The sequence below is a fragment of the Daphnia pulicaria genome, chromosome 5 (genome assembly GCF_021234035.1).
Source record: "Daphnia pulicaria isolate SC F1-1A chromosome 5, SC_F0-13Bv2, whole genome shotgun sequence".
In the NCBI taxonomy this organism is placed as follows: domain Eukaryota; kingdom Metazoa; phylum Arthropoda; class Branchiopoda; order Diplostraca; family Daphniidae; genus Daphnia; species Daphnia pulicaria.
The window spans coordinates 1,884,508-1,903,019 of record NC_060917.1 but is presented as its reverse complement, the minus strand read 5'-3'; the positions used below and the strand labels follow the sequence as shown (position 1 = coordinate 1,903,019).

Below are 18,512 nucleotides of genomic sequence, written 5' to 3'. Positions count from 1 at the left end.
CACCCTGGCTATTGAAAAGAGTCAAGGCCAAGAGTAACCGACACAAACTAGACCCATAACTTCCAGAACAATTTAAACCTTATGCCTTTCTAAAAATGCCCCTTTGTTCATGAAAAAGCCAAGGCCAAAAGCTGACGCTACTAAAAAATGCGCCCCATTCTTCAACATTTCAAAATGTAATAAATAGAACTAGCAAGTAAAAAGTTCAAGGCAGTGACGTTCGGAGTCAGTTGAGTTCAGTCCGGCAGTTCAGTTACGCCAGTTCCGCCAGTTCCGTCTAAACTGTTCTTCCTCTGCACTACTCGATTCTACCCTATCCGAAATTCTCTCACTGACCAGACTCTTCCTTTCACCTTAATTCCACTTCCCTCAACTGTATTGACCAGACGTATCATCGATTGTCCAGCATTCTCTTATCAGTGTAATAATGCGGTAAATACAAGTCTTAGTAGTATCTTTCTCTTATATTTTAATTCTTATGTTAGTAATTTACGCCATCACGCAGCGCAAGTTATTACAATGGCAATGGTCTTAGTTTCGAATCTCGGGTAAGTCAAAATAGAATTTTCGAAATAATTGAAATTTTTAAATTTTATAAAGACAACTGCACCAGTCACTCCTATATCATGCGATCACATGTTGCATTACATTAGTCAATGTCTTTAATCGATGGTTAGCTGCCATACGGCTCATGCATTCCCTTAAATTATACAGGTCAACGGTAGTCAAATGGTCAGCAATCTGGGCTGCCATGCCAAAGGAGTGAGGTTCGAATTTCGGTAAGTCATTTAGGAAAATAAATTCAATTTTTGAGAAATTTAACTTAAAAAGCTTCCGGAGTTAATGTAAGTGGAAGATCGGTGGTCGAAAATTTCAAAAATGTTAGATTACACTCATTTTGAAGCTCTGGGTGCAATTGTCTTTTTAAATTTAAACATTTTCAATTTTTTCGAAATTGCTCGGTTGACTGGAATGAAGTGAAACGATGAGAGAATTGAGAGGAGAGAAACAGGATGTATTCGCTCGTCAACGTACTAGGTCCAACTGCCGTCTCTATGCTGCAAGGGGAGGGGAGCGACATTGCCAAGTCATTCCATGTCTTTTTCTCCAAGGGACAAATCACGAAACAGACAAACAAACAATGAAGTTACAAGAGATGATCAGGGGGGGGGGGAAACGAAAACCAAAAAGAAACATGTGATGACACAAAAGCAGAAGACGGCTGAAGGGGAAGTGATGGAAAGAGAAAGGAACAATAAGAAAATGAATGGACGAATAATGAGCCAAAGCAGGGGACTAATGAACACGAAATGAATGAATGAAATAATATTCCGTTAAGAACACTAGTTCACCAGCGTATGGGAATTACGGTTTCTTGGCCGCGAGACGCGTCGAGCGACGAGGACCGGCCGGTGATGTGTCAGCGGGAGTAGCGGAAACAGGAGGGGCTGCTGTCGTCGGAGAAGAAGATGAAACCGGAGGATGGACACTATTTGGCGCCGGAGACGGGCTATGAGGCACGGCCGTAGGGGAATGCAAACGAAGAAAACGTCGATTACGACGGAAAAGCCGACCAGCGGGGGTCTTTACCAAGTAGTCCCTGAATGCGCCAACTTCCACGATGACTCCCGGAGTTGTCCAGCGTTTGGAACGGTGATGCTGAATGACGACGTTATCACCGACGCGAAGGGCAGGAAGTGGGCGTGTGGTGCGGTTGTAATGGAATGTACGGAGTTCTTTGGCGCGGAGTGCGCGTTTTTCGAGAATTCCGGCAGCCTTTTGCCATTCAGGCGCAAACGAACGACGATGAGCCGGGATTAGGTCACGAGTGGGTCGGTTAAAGACCACCTGAGAAGGGGATGCGCCTCCAGCAATGGGAGCATTACGGAAGAGGAGGAGGCCCTTTCCAAACTTGTCCAGGTCAAAGGAACCTGAGGTCCAGGATCCAGCAATGAGTTTTTTCATTGATTTCACGGCAGCTTCCGCATAACCGTTAGACTTGGGATGATGAGGAGAAGACCGGCCGTGAGAGATGTCCCATTCTCGAAGGAAAGTTAGATACTCATCCGACTTGAACTGCGGGCCACCGTCTGACCAAAGCTTGATAGGAGCGCCTGCTCCGCAAGTGAAGAAGGAGCGGAGGGCGTCGATGATTCGGCGTGTCGATGTGTTGGTGTCTGGAAAGGGGTACACCTGGGGCCAACCACTGAACTGGTCGGCAACAATCAAAAAATCGCGACCGCGAAAAGTGCCAAGGTCGGCAAAGATAAATTCGAACGGACGGGATGCCGGTTCGTGTGGAAGAAGGGGCTCCGACGGGTTGGAAGGGAGAAGCTCGGAGCATGTTGGGCAAGACTTGACGGCCATAACGATGTCATTGTCTATGGACGGCCAATACACCGATTGACGGGCGCGCTGACGAATCTTCGTTGCTCCCTGGTGCATCTGAAGGAGCCGCCGGAGAACTTCTTGACGTAAGGAAACCGGGATGACAACACGAGGGCCGACAAGGATGAGGTCCCCATCAATATAAAGTTGACTGCGGACCTGCCAGAACGGACGGAGATCTAAAGGAAGGTTGCATTTATCGTTAGGAAAACCTTGTAGAATGGTGTGACGGAGAGAAATCAGCGCAGGATCGACGGCCGATGCAGCAGATACTGATGATAGCAAAATATCAGGATTGTTGGAGCTTGAACCTTCCATCACATCCATCAGGTGAACATGCTCGGAAGCAGAATGGGGGCCTTCTGCAATTTCATCGGTTGGAGAAGGCTGATCAACAGGAGAACGGGATAACGCGTCGGCCATTACGTTATTTCTTCCAGGAACCCACGACGCGACGAAAGAATATCGCTGCATGGAAAGGCGAAGGCGCAAAATCCGGGGATTGTCTAGCTTACCTAGAAAGTAATCGTTTAGAATGGGGATCAAGGGGCGGTGATCCGTAAAGAGATTAAACGATGGAAGTCCCTCAAGAAATTGCCTGCATTTCCGCATCGCCCATGCCGCAGCCAAACACTCCAGTTCAATCATGGCGTAGCGGGACTCGGCATCCGACAGGAAGCGGGATCCAGCTTGGACGACATTCCAACTGCCATTGGTCTGCTGCTGACGGAGGATGAAGCCTAATCCGCGCAGACGAGAAGCATCAACATGGAGGGACGTCGGGTGAGCCGGGTTGTAAAACGCCAATTTGGAAACGGACGACGAAGATAAGGCGGCCCGGGCAGCCTGAAAGTCCGTTTCGTGTTGTTGAGTCCATTCCCATACAAAATCCTTTCGTAAGAGGGGAGCCAGGGGGCGAAGAAGGGTTGCCAATTCGTCTGAAAAGTTACCAACTTGTTGACAGAGGCCGTGAAAGGCCCGCATCTCTGAAACGCATGTTGGCTTCGGGAACTCACGAATGGCCTTGAGAAGATCCGGATTGGGCAGGAAACCACTCTCACTGACGACGTAGCCGCCAAACAACACGGAGGGTTGAGCAAAAACAATTTTTTTCACGTTGATGGCTATTTGATGTTCCGCCGCGAGATGAAATAAACGCCGTACGAGACTAACGTGTTCGTCCCAAGTGGCAGAAAAGACCAGAACGTCTTCGACTACACGCCGGCAGTTCGGGAAATCATCAAAAATGTCGGCAAGACGCCGACCGTAGTCGTCACCGGCGAGAGAAACACCAAAAGGCAGGCGAAGGTATTTGTAGCGGCCATACGGAGTTGAAATGGTCGTCATGAGGCTGGACTCGTCGTCAAGTTCCACTTGATGATAGCCTTTGAGAGCGTCGATGACAGTGAAGAATTTCATTCCCGGAGGGATCGTGCGGACCGCCTGAAAGGGTGTCGGGGCCTCGAAAATCGGACGGATGATGCATCGGTTGAGAGAAGTGAAATCACCGCAGATCCTGATTTCGCCGTCCGCTTTTGGAACAATCACTATGGGATGGACCCACGCCGTCGGTTCAGATACTTTGGCGATGACCTGCTGGTTCTCCAATGAATCTAACTCGCGTTTGACCTTCGGCATCAGCGGAACGGAAATAGGGCGTGAACCACGGATGGATGAGGGGACAGCATCGTCCTTGAGCTGGAAGTGGCAGGGTGCGCCGCGCATGGGTCGGCAAACACCGTCGAATATTGAAGGCACCTCCTTCATCAACTCACTCAATGTCGATTGGATATCTGGCAACTTTGGAACATCCGATGGGGAAGTGGTAATAGCCGCCAATACACAAGCGTGAGGGTATTGGGCGGGGAGCATTCCAAGTTTTTTCTGCGTCGCTTTCGAGATGACCGGTTGCTGTAGATCTTGAAGAACGTGGATTGAAGTGACGACCGGACCACCGGAACTGGCGGCCCAAACAAACGATGCCGGAAACTGGCCCAGTGACACTATTGGAGCACCTGTAGCAGTGATTGCCTTGGGCCCATGAGAAGACAACGGAATGTCTTTGAACTGACACCGGTATAAACAAGCCGGAATGGCATCGATGGACGCTCCAGTATCCGGAAGCATCTGAATGAACGACTCTTCAACGCTGCAGGCAGGGGTGACACTGAGCCGGACCATGTCGTTGTGAAGGATGGACTGAATCAAAATACTGCCGGCCGTCTCGGGTTTCGGGGACGAATTACCTTGAGTGCACACGGACTGGAAATGACCCGACTTGTGGCACGTATGACATTCCTTCCCGAACGCAGGGCACTCCTCTTTAGCATGACGTGAAGCTGATCCGCAGTTCCAGCAACCATACGGATGACAACCGGGCGGATGCCAACGAACAGATGGTTTACCGCGGTACTGACTTTTCGGAGGCGGGGCCTGTTTGTCGTTGAGGCGCTTTCCTGTAGAAGACTTGATTTGATTCACCGGTGCTGTGGCGCCCTGCTTCATGTTGGACGACTGTTGACGCGTAGCCTCTGCCGTGCGGATAATGTTGATGGCTTTATCCAGTGTCAGCTTAGCGCCGAGCTCCAAAAGCTTGCGACGCACTTCGTCGTCAGAAACACCGAAAACGATTTGTCCCAACAGACGTGTGTTCTGGCAGGCAGCACAGCAATCCTTTTCGAACTCGCACTTGCGAGCAATATCTCGAAGGTCGCCGAGCCAATTTTCGACTGACTCGGAATCACGCTGAACACGAGACGCAAACTGCTGGCGCCAAACATGACAATTTCGGCCAGCGTTGCACCGCTCCTGCAGTTTCTTGATAATGACGTCAGCATCCACCAAGTCGGTTTCGGATAGACCCATTGTCAACACCGCCTTCAGTGTCGCATTCGAGAGACAGGACAGGAGAATGTTTGCAATGTATTCCGGGCGGTCACCCTGAGGCAGCGCCGTGTTGATGGTGGAGAGGGAGAGAAATATCTTCCACTGCTGATGCCATATCTCGAAGTTGTCTTTGAATTCTTCTAAGTCCAGATGGGGTGGCGTGCCATACGGTTTGAATGGTTTGGGAGGCATCGCGACACCACGGGAAATGAATCACCAACAAGATGGGGGGCAATGACAAACGAGGGAGACCGGATGAAAAAGAATGAACTAAGCGAATTGAATTGAATGAACAAAGTGAAGTGAATTGAATGAAGTATTTGAACGGGGCTGAATGAAAGAATTGAATGAAAATGAGTGGCTAGTACGGCGAGGGGTATATGACTGGTGGGCGAGAGAGAACAAAAAAAAATGAAATATTGAAAAGTGAAAATGAAATGACGGAAGGGAAACGTTGAAAATGAAATCGACGGAAATGTAGGGTATCCGACTGATGGGCGAAAGAAAAAACAGAAAAAAATGAAAGATGTGAATGTGAAAATGAAAGGACGAAAATGAAACAAATGTGCCGAACGTTGACGGTGAAAGAAAGAATGGCGGGCACGCAACATGTGGGCCCTCTTCAAGAATGAAATGGGGTGTGAATTTAACGGACAATCGATGCACGAAAACGCAAAAAAAAAAAAAATGGGGGAAAATGACATCAATGAATTCGAACGAGGATGAAACTATGGCAAGGGATGCCGGCGATAAAGAACGATAGAAAATGGATCGGTGTAAGGGAGAAACACACTCAAAACCAAAATGGCGGCCTCCACAAGACCACGCCGGGACAAAGCCAGGGGGAAAATTCACAAGAAACGAGTTGAAAATTTCCTCACAGTCACACACTACCGGAACTGAATGAGAGTCAGGGAATAAGTTCGGGAATTCACTAAGAATATATCAACTGCGCCATGGAATGAAGTGAAACGATGAGAGAATTGAGAGGAGAGAAACAGGATGTATTCGCTCGTCAACGTACTAGGTCCAACTGCCGTCTCTATGCTGCAAGGGGAGGGGAGCGACATTGCCAAGTCATTCCATTGACATTCGATCCTTTGTCCTTCGACATGTCAAGCCGGGATGCTGACCATTAGACCACCTGTGACATGTAAGAAGACGGGGAAACATGGGTCCGTATAGTAAGGCCAAAAGAAACTTAAAAATAATATTCGTTTGTTGCTTTAAAAAACATGAAATTGTTTATGAAATCAATCCGTAAGAGTTATTTCATAAAATTTGTTTAATTTCCTATTTCATCCGAGCACTGGCATTGGCATAGGTAGAAGGGGGAGACGCGTTCAAGGCTGAGCCGCTGAAGGGGTGGGATCGAGCTACGGAACAAACAAATGGCGAAGAAAACACAGAAATCTGTTTATTTTTAAAATTAGCGATAGTTATTAAGCGAAAACGACGTTTGTAACAAATGAATTTTACAGATAACATCATTGGGAATATTTTCATGAAAAAATAAAGTCGGGAATCAGCTAGCTATCATGTGAAAAACGAAACGGCAATCTGTGAATTTCACTCATCATGGTTTGAGCTACGGCAAAGAATATAAACGGCGGCGGAAGTATCGCACATCACTCCGCCTTCTCTCTCATTGAAAATAGGTCGAAATTTCTATGAATTTATTTTAGAATTCCTTATGGAACTTAGAAATGAAAGGGAGAAATGTAATAGTCTCACTTTGACGGAGAAATAGAACCGCTCTAGATTTCATTTTAAATTGGTCCTATTTCGTAGGGTCTTATTTTGTCCGGTCCTATCTGCCGGGCCTATTTAGACCGATCCTATATCTCCGTCACTCTTCAAAAGCGTATATCATTCAATCGAAACTTGGTTCAACTAGGAATTGAACTCTAAATTACAGTGTAGATTACGAATGCTATAACCACTTTGCAAACATTTACATTCCTAAAACTATTACACACCCCTTATATTAAAACGACCCCTATTTCTGTCTTGCTAGGGACGTGATGGGTCTGAAATTTTTTGTAATGCTAGGATTCTTGTTAGAATACGTACATACATAAGTAAAATATGTCCCTATCTTTGCAGCATGCACTAAGCAATTTTCGTTCAACATGTTCAAAATGTAGTATTAGTCTATGGTGGAGTTGTTATAGTACACAATTTCAGTGTATGTAGAATATGGTTCAATCCCCGATTCGATATGCATAACGGGAGTTTCGCTGAAGATCGCCCTGGTAGCACACTTACATCCATCGTCTATCATATAGATGTCTTAATGTCTAAATCAAATCTGATCTATCTGCAACCTAAATTGGATATCACATAGATACTCAATTTACTACGGCCTTATGCTATCTTCGTATAGATGTCCTATAGATCTACGTTTCTCATACGATCACGGACATCCATTTGTGTCTAGAAATTAGACGCTTAACAGACAGACGTATCATGACGTCTGTGAGATGTCAAATTAGTCAAATTATCTGTCCACAGGATAGCTTAGGAAGACAAGGACTTTACATTTTCATAATTTTAACTGCTAGTATTAATTTAAAGCCGTTGAACAAAACACAGTTAAAAAGTAATATAGAGTGGTGTAGTGGGTAGAGCACTGGAGTACCAATCCAAAGAACGTGGTTTCGCGCCCATCGAGAAACGTTTCTTTTTTTTTTCTTTTTGCTTAAATTTAAGTCTTTTGAAGACGGCTGTAAGCCGTACCCATTTAGATGTCTTACAGCGCGACATTAGTATAGACATAGGCAATCCTATGGACGTCGGGTTAAGACATCTCACTCGGCTGCAAAAGATGGGCGACGTACATCCTATAGATAGAGGCGTGCTACCAGGGCGCTATTAAGTAGTTGGGCTTTTACCTAGCAAAAGATGTTTTTATATCGAAAAACGAAAGGTACAGGATTACAGATCTATTCACGCTGATCATTTTTAATATAGGGGGTATGCATTGTAATAGTAATAGGGTTTAGGGTATGCAAATAAGCGGGAGTGCCTGTAAAACGCGTTCAAAGTTTTACGGGACTGACGCGCAGCCCAAGCCGGCCAGAAAGGGGGCAATTTGGGGCGGGCGGGTGGGTTTTTTTGCGTACCCATGGGAGAGGGATCAGTTAAAGGGGGGTTAACCTGGGACCCCATACGTCCCAAAGTTTTTATCCTCATTTCTATGTGAACGGTGGTATAATGGTCAGCAACCTAGGTTACGAGGAAAGAAAAGATTGCTCAAGGTGTGAGGTTCAAGTCTCCGTTAATTAAAGATGGAGTTTTAAACAAATTGAAATTTTAAATATTTCGAATAACAACAGCATCAGTCACTGTCATATCATGCGGTTACATGTTGTGTTAAATAAGTGTCTCGGCTTTTGGGTAGCGAGCTACCATTTGGACCAGTGCTTTCCATTCTGCTCTCGTGTCAGCTGTGGTGTAATGGACATCAGCCTGAGCTACCAATCCTAGGGATTGAGGTTCAAATCTCGATTAAGACGATAAGAGAAACTAAATTTGAGTTTTTAAAAAAATAAATTATTAAAAAGCTTCCGGAGTTGATGGTAGTGGAAGAACGGTGGTAACTCTTCACGACCGCGACAAGATCGCGATGACTGTGGAGAGGACAAGGGAAGAAGATAGAGATGACCCAGAGCTTCCAAATGAGTATAATGTCACATTTTTCAAATATTCCTCAACTTCTTCGATGATGGCTGCTGTTAGCTGTTAAAAAAGGAATCAAAGAAATGTTTTAAGTATATTGAATCACAACATCTACTTCTTTAGGGAGGAAATAGAAGATTATTCTACCAGCAATTAATGTATGGATTATTGCTGCTTAGGAAAAGACAGACAAATCACCACACCTAAATTGCTGGTGAAAACGCTGCCAGCGGAAGATGGTAGAAATTTTAACTGAATATGATAATGTAACTTGTATAACTTGATAGTGTAACTTTTATAATGGCACCCTGATAAAAAAAAAATACCAGTTAGACAAATATAATTCATTTGCGATTAAATAGCTATTTGTTACCTTCATGCCTTCGATCCTCCTCATTTTTTACGAAGATACTGTTGCTTTTCTACTGGGGAGGCAGAAGGAGATTCTGGTTCACGGGGACATTGGGAAGAACGGTAGGGCTGAGAACCTGGACTGGCTGGACCGTCACCGCCAAGACGATTCCTTTGTCGGGAAAACCACAGAACAGGAGAAGCCAAATTTGGATTCACTAATAATGGCAAGACATGTGAAATGCTTTAAATAAATCAAGCAGTTCATCAATAATTATGTACAATAATTTCAAAGATACAGTACCTATCGGAACCGAAGCTGTCGGAGCCGGAGCTGCTGCTGCCTCTGCGCCGCTTCCATCATCTTCGGCTTCGGGGTTAGGCTGCTTGAGGTCGGGGTGCAAAGATTTCCAAGGGAGTACCTTTGCTATTAAAGAAAAGACATTGCAATTTTTATTAATAACAAAGCGTAAATAATCAAAACATTTGTAAAAAAAAAAAAAAATATTTGAGAATGCAACCTTTGCAGCTTTTGTGAAGATTCTTGAAAAATTCTTTAATCATCTTCAGTTGCTGGTAGTTGGCCAGTATAGGGCAGATGGCGCACTCATAATTGCACTTTGCGCATCGAGCAACCTGTGCAATAAATCGAATATTCGTTAAATCTCGTAGGAACAATCATTCTTTTTGGGGTATTCGAGGGTATTCGAACTAGTAGCGTTTTGATTTTTGCTACTAATCGTAGAGGAGGGTATTAGTAGCAAAAATCAAAACGCTACTAGCTCGAATACCCCAAAAAGAATGATAGTGAAAGATAGGCAAATTATAAAAACTTACAATTTTCGGTTGCCCGGATTTAAAAGAGATCTCCGGCTGGAGGAATCTCTTCGTTAAAGAGCTTCTCCATTTATTAGTGATGATTACAAGCTCTTGTTCTGGAGGGTAAGAAATTTATTTTGCATTTAAAAACAAATTTGAGACTTGCCGCTAGATGGCGGGCGTCCCTAAACTGCGAAAGCGAAACGCGAAACGCGAAACGCCTAAAATGCGGAAAAGCTGTGCGAAACGGACCAAAATTTTGGGACCGTTTCGCGGGACCAAATGCCGGAGGGCATACTAAAGAGCGAAACATCTTGCGAAACAAAAAGTTTTCCTTTTCTCCACAGAGGTCCAAATTGACGGAGATTGCCGCCATTTTTCATTGTCTCCCGCTATGATGAGGCATTAAAGGAGGAAGGGGGGCAATCAAATTCGATTTCTTCGCCACTACCCCTGTATGTTTTAATGCGCATTTTACGATTATTAAACTAATGAAAGACATAGAGCAGCACGTTATGGTGATATTTTTAAATAATAAAATATTAGGTAATGGCCCAGGGATTATACATTACATTAAATAATTTAAATCAACCAGTAGGTACGTGCACAAAGAAAGAATCGGCCATAACAGTATGAGTGCCTTATATCAAGCTAAAAATCAAAGCTACCATGTTCCAAATCAAGCTAAAATTTAATTAGCTAAAACTTTCCTTAAAATTAAGAATGTTATAATCTGATTGATACTGATACATGGAAACGAGAAGTTCCATTAATTTTTTTATACCAATCTTCTAATTAAAAACACCTATTGCATATTGCATTCAAGGTATTTCGTATTCATGGTCAACACACAAATAGACCAGCGGACCAGCCATAAGGTGCGCGAAACTCGAAGTCTCGAAAATTTGAAACTCTTAATAATTTGTTTGTTGACGGCGTCCATTGTCGTCTGCTACCAAGACGTTTACACTGCGACGTTTCGCACACACCGATTTCGCAGTTTAGTACGGACCCAAAGACTAAAATGCGAAACAGGGTCCCAACTTTTGGGTCCGTTTCGCACAGCTGTTTCGCATTTTAGGCGTTTCGCGTTTCGCGTTTCGCTTTCGCAGTTTAGGGACGCCCCTAGATGGCAGTACACACAAAAAATACCTGACATTTGTGCTAAAGAACGAAATGAGTAACGAGAGAGATGAGAGAATATTTGCACGTCTATGTTTAGCGAAATGGTGTTTCTAACTAAACCATTCTCATCTGCTTCTTATTATATGATAGGTAATTCTGTGCCTGCCTTAAATTAGGTTTTTTGTATTTCTCCATAGGCTATACAGTTAGTGTTAGCCTTGTTTCGATTCTTTTCCATTGTTTCATTGTGTATACATGGATTGTTGCCATTCCCAGTTAAGCAACAACTTTCTGAATATGTCGTATTACTCACAAATTCAGCTACCAAATACCAGCTGTATTTATTACTCTTTATGATAATCTTCATATGATCATCATGATTGTTATGCTACCAAATCTCAATCTACCGAGTATAAGTTCACTCTTTGAATGGCTGTATGCTCATCATGTATGGTTGTCAATTAAGATCAGTGTTTTGTTCATGCAGGAAATCAAAGCTCTACTAGCACCACTTTTTTTGGAAGATGTTTAAAAAAAAAGAGAAAAGATAGATTGGCATTGCATCCCAACTACAGACCACCAGGACAAGGTCATAAGAAGGGGTGAACTCGTGTGCTGTGACTCTTGGCCAGCCATCCTTTCACCTACAATGCCAGTAACATAGTACTGTTAATTCAAATATATTTCTAATAATTACATTATTCTGTTTTCACTGTTTTAGTGATCCTCCATTAGAGGAGGCTGATTAACCCATAGGTTTGTGGAACTGTCAGTTGTTATATGAAAAGGAAATTTCAAACTTGTGTAAAAAAAATGTTTGCCGTTAAAGCATTTGTTTTCAGGGCCATGATGCTGCAATCCTCTTAAAAATTTCATAGCCGAATGGATGAAAAAGCAGAATGATCCCAGTAAAAACAGAAAAGTTTCATTTTTTTTTTCTCATCAGAGTAGCAGCATCTATGAACCCACAGCAATTTGATCTCATACCAGGACTTGTAGAACCTAGTCCTTTTCCAGATAAGCTCAAACAAATATTGGATGAAATTATATCGATTAAATGAATTAACTTGTCATTGTCTAGGTGTCAGTAAATTGTGTATTTAGAAAAGAAAATCGGATCTAACCCTAAAAAAATCACACGAACTTGATAAATCGGGCTCGTGTCATTACAGCTACGAGCGTGCTTATACACTGCAGCAAATATGATTGAATCACGTTTGTGTTGCTACAGCATCAAATTTATTTATCGAATTTCTAGGAGTTGCCACAAGGCGCAAATGGTTGCCAGTGACTATTGTCCCCTGATTTTCCATCTAGATTGTCTCAATGGCTCAATTCTTCCTTTTTTCTTTTTTTCTAACTGAAATCGTTCTTTCTCCCAGAGAGAAAGGGTAAGAGTTAGTAACAGTTTGATGTTACAGTGAATTTTCACGGGTTGTTTTTTGTTTTGTTTTGTTCTGTTTTGTTTTTTTGGCGTGGCTTGGCTTGGCCGGTCTCCAATTTCCAGCGCCAACCGGCCGCTTGTTTCCGGTCGTTTGGCGCGCTAGGAAATTCTTGCTCCGCCTTTTAAACGCGGCTTTTCGACTAATCCTGATGACGATATCTTCGAATTTGACCCAGATTATTTGGACAATCGAAATCCTTTTGATGACACTTCCGATCCTGATAGTGAAGGTAAGCTGGTTGCTCATTTTAACAAATCAAATATTAACTATGTCTTATGTGTGAACATATTTTGGGAAGATTCATGTTATGCTGAAGGAATGAATATACCCGGTCGCCAGCCTTTGAGGTCAGACGATGATAGTGCCTTGGCCAAATCCCTTCCTATGCGAGTACCTGCTATGTCAAATTATCGTTCCCAGGACACGACAGGACACAGATATTGAAGAAGATAAAGTAATCATGCAGAATCTTACAGATGCGTTGATTCATTTCGGTAAATTTACTTTTCTGCTCATCTTGTAGACTCCCGTCAATCCGGAAGAAATGGCAGCCTCCATCAAAGCTATAGCGCGGAGCGTGCATGGAGGCTCTGATTCTTTTTGGGACTTGCCTCGTCCGAGGTTAAACACTTTACACTGACGAATGGAGCAAAATTTGCCAATTAAGCTTTGCATCCAAGTACAGACTGTGTTTTCAATGGATCTGTACTGACGTCGATCTTTTCTCTTGCAGCTGCTTATATCTGTTCGTTTCTTGTCTCTTGCAACCAGGTCAGAAATTTTTTAAAGTTTGTCTCGATTCTTTAGAGGAAAAAAATGTTTTGAGTTCATGCAATGTAAGAAAATGATTAATTTCATGTTGAAGAAATACACTCATTTTGTGTGAGTTGTCAGTAGTTACTTCCATGTGTAACAGCCTACAAAGGACAACATTGTTGTACACACCCAACTGCGGGTGCAAGGTCAGTTTGGAACAAACATTTTAACGACGTCTCCTTATTTCTTGGAAATTTTTAGAAAGGCGGAAGGAACAATGGACCTCATCCACTGACGCCCATCCCGGAATAAATCGGTTCCGATTTTTCCGAACGATAACTACGAACCTGACCTTGTCCTCCCGATGGTTATCTTTTTGTTCTCTCGGCTAGTGTTGTGCGGGGGGTATAAATAGGACGCCGTGAACGAAGTACAATCAGTTCAAACCTAACGCTTCCCAGCGCTTTCCAGCAACTTACAAGCGAATCAACATGCAATCAATTGTAAGTTTATTTTTTTAAAGTTGTCAATTCTTTTCAGTAACGGCTTCATTTTTTTTATTCAACAGATTGCGTTGTCATTATTTGTTATGGCCGCTTCAGTCTGCCACTGTCAGCTGACGGCTTTCCATCCGTTCGTCAGTGCTGGATCGGCGAACTTTGCTCCGGTACCCGTGGCCACCTGGGCGCCCTCCTTGTACTCCATGTCCCAGTAGAGTATCACGCCCAAGATGAGCTCGGCCAAGCTTCTTACGGCTACGCTTATCCCGGACAGGCGGCTTCCAACTTCCGTGACGCCTGGGGTAATCGGCCCTTCCGGTTGCTGCTCCAGCTGTTGTCCAGGTTGCGCCAGTCCCATCACCCATCATCAGCAAATTCCATTCACAGGACGAGCTGGGCCAAGCCGCATTTGGTCACGTCACTGCCGACCAGTCCGCTTCGAATTTCCGTGATGCAGCCGGAAATCAGATGGGCCACTACACCTACATCAATCCCGACGGCCAACCAATCGTAGTCTATTACACAGCCGGAGCTGGTGGCTTTAGAGTTATCTCAAATGCATTGCCAGAGGCACCTGTCCAATTCCAGCATACAGCACATGCTGCTCCGGCAGCCGTCCAGGACACTCCTGAAGTTGCTCAAGCTCGTCGAGAACATTTAGCTCTTGTCGATGAGGCGCGAAACCGCGTCAAATCTTCGCCTTGAGATGTTTTCTTCACCTCCATACCAAATCAGTTACAGTCTAATTGAGCTTCGCGTGTATATAAACTTCATCTTGTCTTTCCTCATTACCTTAGCAGTTGAGCAGCAATGCAGCATTATATGTGTTCCTTTTTATCACCATTGCAAGCAATACATTTTCTTAAGAGACAATCAAACTTTTAAATAAATTTTATCCATAGTAAATCGGCTGATTAATGGAGTCGGAATTAAAACAAGCTAAACTAAATCTTTACTAATGTTCGCTGGTTCGGATACCCGAGGAAAAGTAAACACGGATAAAAATTTCCGAAGGAATTGCGTTGGGTTTGCCACGGAAGCAGACTCTCTGACGGAACACGGAAGTGAGATTTTCAATTGGCAATAACAGAGTAATAGAAAGAAATTTTTTATTGGTTTTTTATTTAAATTTTAATTATTCTATAGCTCTTGACTGAGTTTTGTGGCTCCAATCACTCTGATTTACTATCTGAAACTCTGTCTGAATGCCTGCGGTCATGCCGGTCAAATAAATTTTTTAAACTGGCAACGCCATCGTCGCCATGTCGTATGCGTCAGCTGTTCAGCTCCACTCCCATTCTGAATTACGAAAGCAAAGCATTGCGAGATTTTGGGAAGGAAAGTAGTTTTAAGCCACGGTTCAGTCACCAAATATCTAAATCTTGATATCTCTCGTCAGCAGCTCACTAGGACTGTAGTAGTGTGAAGTGTTAAAGTTCGTCCGACGTCCAAGTTGACTTTTTATCTCAATACGAACAGTGAAGGTAGCAATTTCATTAAAGGCATGTTTATGTTATAAACTGGTTTTAATCGTTTTTAAATGAAACTAAATAGAGAGAGTCTTATAAACAGCTCATTAAACTCCACTATGCCACAATTGATTGGAGTGAAATCGCTATTCCAAACATGCCTTGATTTTGTTGTAAACAACATGGCTCTGTTGTGTGAGGAACCAACCAGTGATTTTGCTAACAGCAATCAATCTATCAACAGTCCTTTTGATCAGTTGCGTAAGTTGACAACTATCAATGATCTATCCAAAAGTATTTTAAAATTGTCCTATTTTATAACAGCTAACAAGTTATTGGAGGAAATCATCATTGCTCTTAGAGACGGAGGAGGTTTGAAACAATTTCTCGGTTTACTGGCTCTTCCACATTTAGAGACCTTGGATCTGAGGGATTTAGGCCCTGAAGATCAATTCATTGAGCTTGATAATTCAATGCAGAGATGTGTAGTAAGAAATTTTACTTTTACACTTCCTTTAATATCGATACATTACATTCTTTCTATTTCAGAACTTGAAACATCTATTTTGGGAATTATCTAATATTGATGAATTATTTACTTCTTTCATTCCTAAGCTTTCAAAATTACAAGTACTGGACATTTCATGTTCTGATGCAGATGACAGCAGCTTGGAAGTAATAGGAACTTATTGCAAAGATTTGAGGTAAACAAAATGTTTGTTTGATGCCAAATTTGTTAAAAACAATTCTGGTTTCTTTCGTAGAGTACTGGAGTTTAATGCATGCCAGAATATCACAGATATTGGAGTTAAAGGATTGTGTGACGGTGCAACGCGTAATCTAGGAAGTGGAGGTGATGGACTGGGGCTGCCCAAATCTCTTCTTAAGTTGGGTTCGATCTTAACATCAATTACCCACGCCGGAATCCAAATAATCTTAGAAAACTTTCATAGTCTTCAAGTCTGGGACCATATCCCTACTGTTCAAAACTTGACGGAGATTCACAAAGAGGTTTTCTTGAACCAAAAGTTAGAGATTCCAAAGTATTCTCTGATATGTTTAACAATCTCTCGTTCTGCTTCCTACATCCCTAAAGCTCTGGGATTTGTTTTGTCGCTGTGCCCGTCTGTGATCCAGGTGGAAATCAATAGCTACGAAGGACTGACAGACAGTGATTTGCTTGATTTGTTGTCTCTTAAAAATCTCCGTAATTTTAAAATGCATGGAGATTACCCTTCTAATGGTAACGTCACGTTTGGTGGCGGTGTGACTCCAATTTTAAAAGCCTTTGGGAATTCATCACTGAAGAAACTTTCCCTATCAATGTTGAGTGATGTCAATATTCTGGTAATCACACAGCTTTGCCCAAACCTTCACTCCCTTGTCCTACACTATGGTTTGAGTTATTCCACCGCCAAACTTGTTAAAGAATGGGTTAAGACTGAACCTGAAGTATTAAAGCAACTGGAAAAGTTGAGAGTTTTTGGTAGTGGTATACCGCGCGAACACTTGATCTTGTTGTTGTCTTCTCCTTTATTAGTGGAAATAACGTTTGTTAGATGTTCTACGCTCGACGACGACATCCTCCAAAAAGTCGCTGGAATTCAAAAATTCAATAATCTTGAAAGGTTATGCGTTCGTGATTGCCACAATGTGACCGAGAAAGGAATTGATATTTTCATGAATGCTCAAAACCCTCTTAGAAGTATCTTGATCGATGGGTGTGTTGAAATAACGAAGAGTAATGTAGAGTGTTGGGAAAGGCAAGCTAAAAAAAACAATTGGCAATTACTCATCGGTTATTATTAGTAAAATTTATCTTGGTGTTGAAGCGTGTTGAAGACGACTTATACGTCGAAGAACGCGAGGGAGATATATTTTTGTTGGTGATGAATGTCGGAATCGATCAGAATCTGAGAAAAGATTTATTCTTGATTGAGAATAATTTTTTTAACGATATCAATAGTCTCAACTACTATTTTGTCTTTTTTTTGTTTCCTTAAATTTCCCTCACTTATAATTAGTCGTGAAGCTTCGTAAAATGTCACACTGTCCTTCATTCTTGTCATGTCAGTCAGTCATTACCCACTAATAAAGTCTGAACATAGATTTCCACCAATAGTTTTTCTTCTGAAATATATAGTTAGCTTTAGCTTGTCACATTCATCTGTGTTGCAATACGTCATATATAGTTAATGATATATATTTTGTATGTAATATGATTATCTGTTTTCTGTTAGATCGTGAACAACAACTGCCGCCTTGAACATGGTTTCCTAAACCATTACACCGACAGGAAAACCAGCAAATATCTGTCTTTTTCAGATTATGTAAAGTCTTATTTAGTGTTATATATTTTGTAAGTTCTGCCAACATCATAGGTTTTCGTCAATCATACTCATATCCTCATCACTTGATTTATTCTATCTTCTGAATATCCTAGAATACCTTATTGACGTTATCATATGTAATCAGTTAATCACACCCAATTAAAATTGTGTGGTTAACTCTTGGTTCTTGATTGAGTAATTCAGTAATGGTCAGTAGGTCTACAGAGGAACAAAAAAAGGCGACGGAGACTGGCCGACGACATCAAAGTGGTGGTGATATTCAACATTGATAAGTATTCAAATTAAATCATATTTTTGGTGTGTTATTTCGGGTTATTTTTCATTTATTTTGATTTTTTTTTAGTTTACTGAAATTGGTGGACACAACACACGGTAAAAATGTTTTTCCACATCCATTTATCACAGGGAAAACCCATTCCTTGAACTGTACGAATTTGATTATCATTTTCATTCATTTTGATTTGAAAAAGCCGCCAATTCTTTACTTTTCTAGGCAGTCAGCCACCTAGTAGAGAATTTTCGTACTGCCTTTTGGAATCTCGTTTTATCTTCTATTTCTATCGTCTGCTTAATTCGTCTCGTGGTCTTGACTCGTGAACGTGACGCTGAAAAATGGATTGGTCGTTTGAATTCGTTCTTTATTTTTCAGTATCTTTCATACTACATTTTTAATTGAAATATGCAGCATATCGGATTTTTCTAATTTCTGTACAAGTTCAGTTTTTGTTTGAACTTTCAATA

General features: G+C 42.3%; 2 protein-coding genes and 2 long non-coding RNA genes across 8 annotated transcripts; 2 read left to right on the top strand and 2 right to left on the bottom strand.

The window, feature by feature from the left end:
• Window positions 1-1,365: 1,365 nt before the first annotated feature.
• LOC124340695 (uncharacterized protein K02A2.6-like) lies at window positions 1,366-5,466 on the bottom strand. The gene has a single exon (XM_046793300.1). The coding sequence runs from the start codon at window positions 5,464-5,466 to the stop codon at window positions 1,366-1,368; it is 4,101 nt and encodes a 1,366-aa protein (XP_046649256.1).
• A 4,367-nt stretch (window positions 5,467-9,833) lies between these two features.
• LOC124341619 lies at window positions 9,834-11,355 on the bottom strand. The gene is made up of 3 exons (XR_006918540.1): window positions 11,278-11,355; window positions 10,144-10,241; window positions 9,834-9,942 (listed from the first exon to the last, which is right to left on the bottom strand). It is a non-coding gene; the product is annotated as an uncharacterized LOC124341619 (long non-coding RNA).
• On the top strand, window positions 11,268-14,406 carry LOC124341458. Of its 5 annotated transcripts, none has more exons than XR_006918252.1 (8): window positions 11,268-11,400; window positions 11,572-11,660; window positions 11,738-11,905; window positions 11,972-12,006; window positions 12,080-12,924; window positions 12,994-13,149; window positions 13,219-13,954; window positions 14,020-14,406. It is a non-coding gene; the product is annotated as an uncharacterized LOC124341458 (long non-coding RNA). The 5 variants fall into 5 exon arrangements; XR_006918254.1 differs by having other exon boundaries at window positions 11,722-11,905; XR_006918253.1 differs by having other exon boundaries at window positions 11,295-11,400; window positions 11,527-11,660.
• An 827-nt stretch (window positions 14,407-15,233) lies between these two features.
• LOC124341046 lies at window positions 15,234-17,529 on the top strand. Its single transcript, XM_046793942.1, has 5 exons — window positions 15,234-15,435; window positions 15,506-15,681; window positions 15,745-15,908; window positions 15,970-16,124; window positions 16,185-17,529. The coding sequence occupies exons 2-5, from the start codon at window positions 15,540-15,542 to the stop codon at window positions 17,227-17,229; spliced, it is 1,506 nt and encodes a 501-aa protein (XP_046649898.1). The 5' UTR covers window positions 15,234-15,435; window positions 15,506-15,539; the 3' UTR covers window positions 17,230-17,529.
• Window positions 17,530-18,512: the final 983 nt, after the last annotated feature.

Coding starts and splice junctions, on each gene's coding strand:
- LOC124340695 (XM_046793300.1), bottom strand. CDS start 5,466: ATGCCTCCCAAACCATTCAAACCGTATGGCACGCCACCCCATCTGGAC.
- LOC124341046 (XM_046793942.1), top strand. CDS start 15,540: ATGCCACAATTGATTGGAGTGAAATCGCTATTCCAAACATGCCTTGAT. Junction 15,682..15,744: donor CAGTCCTTTTGATCAGTTGC/GTAAGTTGACAA, acceptor ATTTTATAACAG/CTAACAAGTTATTGGAGGAA. Junction 16,125..16,184: donor ACTTATTGCAAAGATTTGAG/GTAAACAAAATG, acceptor TTTCTTTCGTAG/AGTACTGGAGTTTAATGCAT.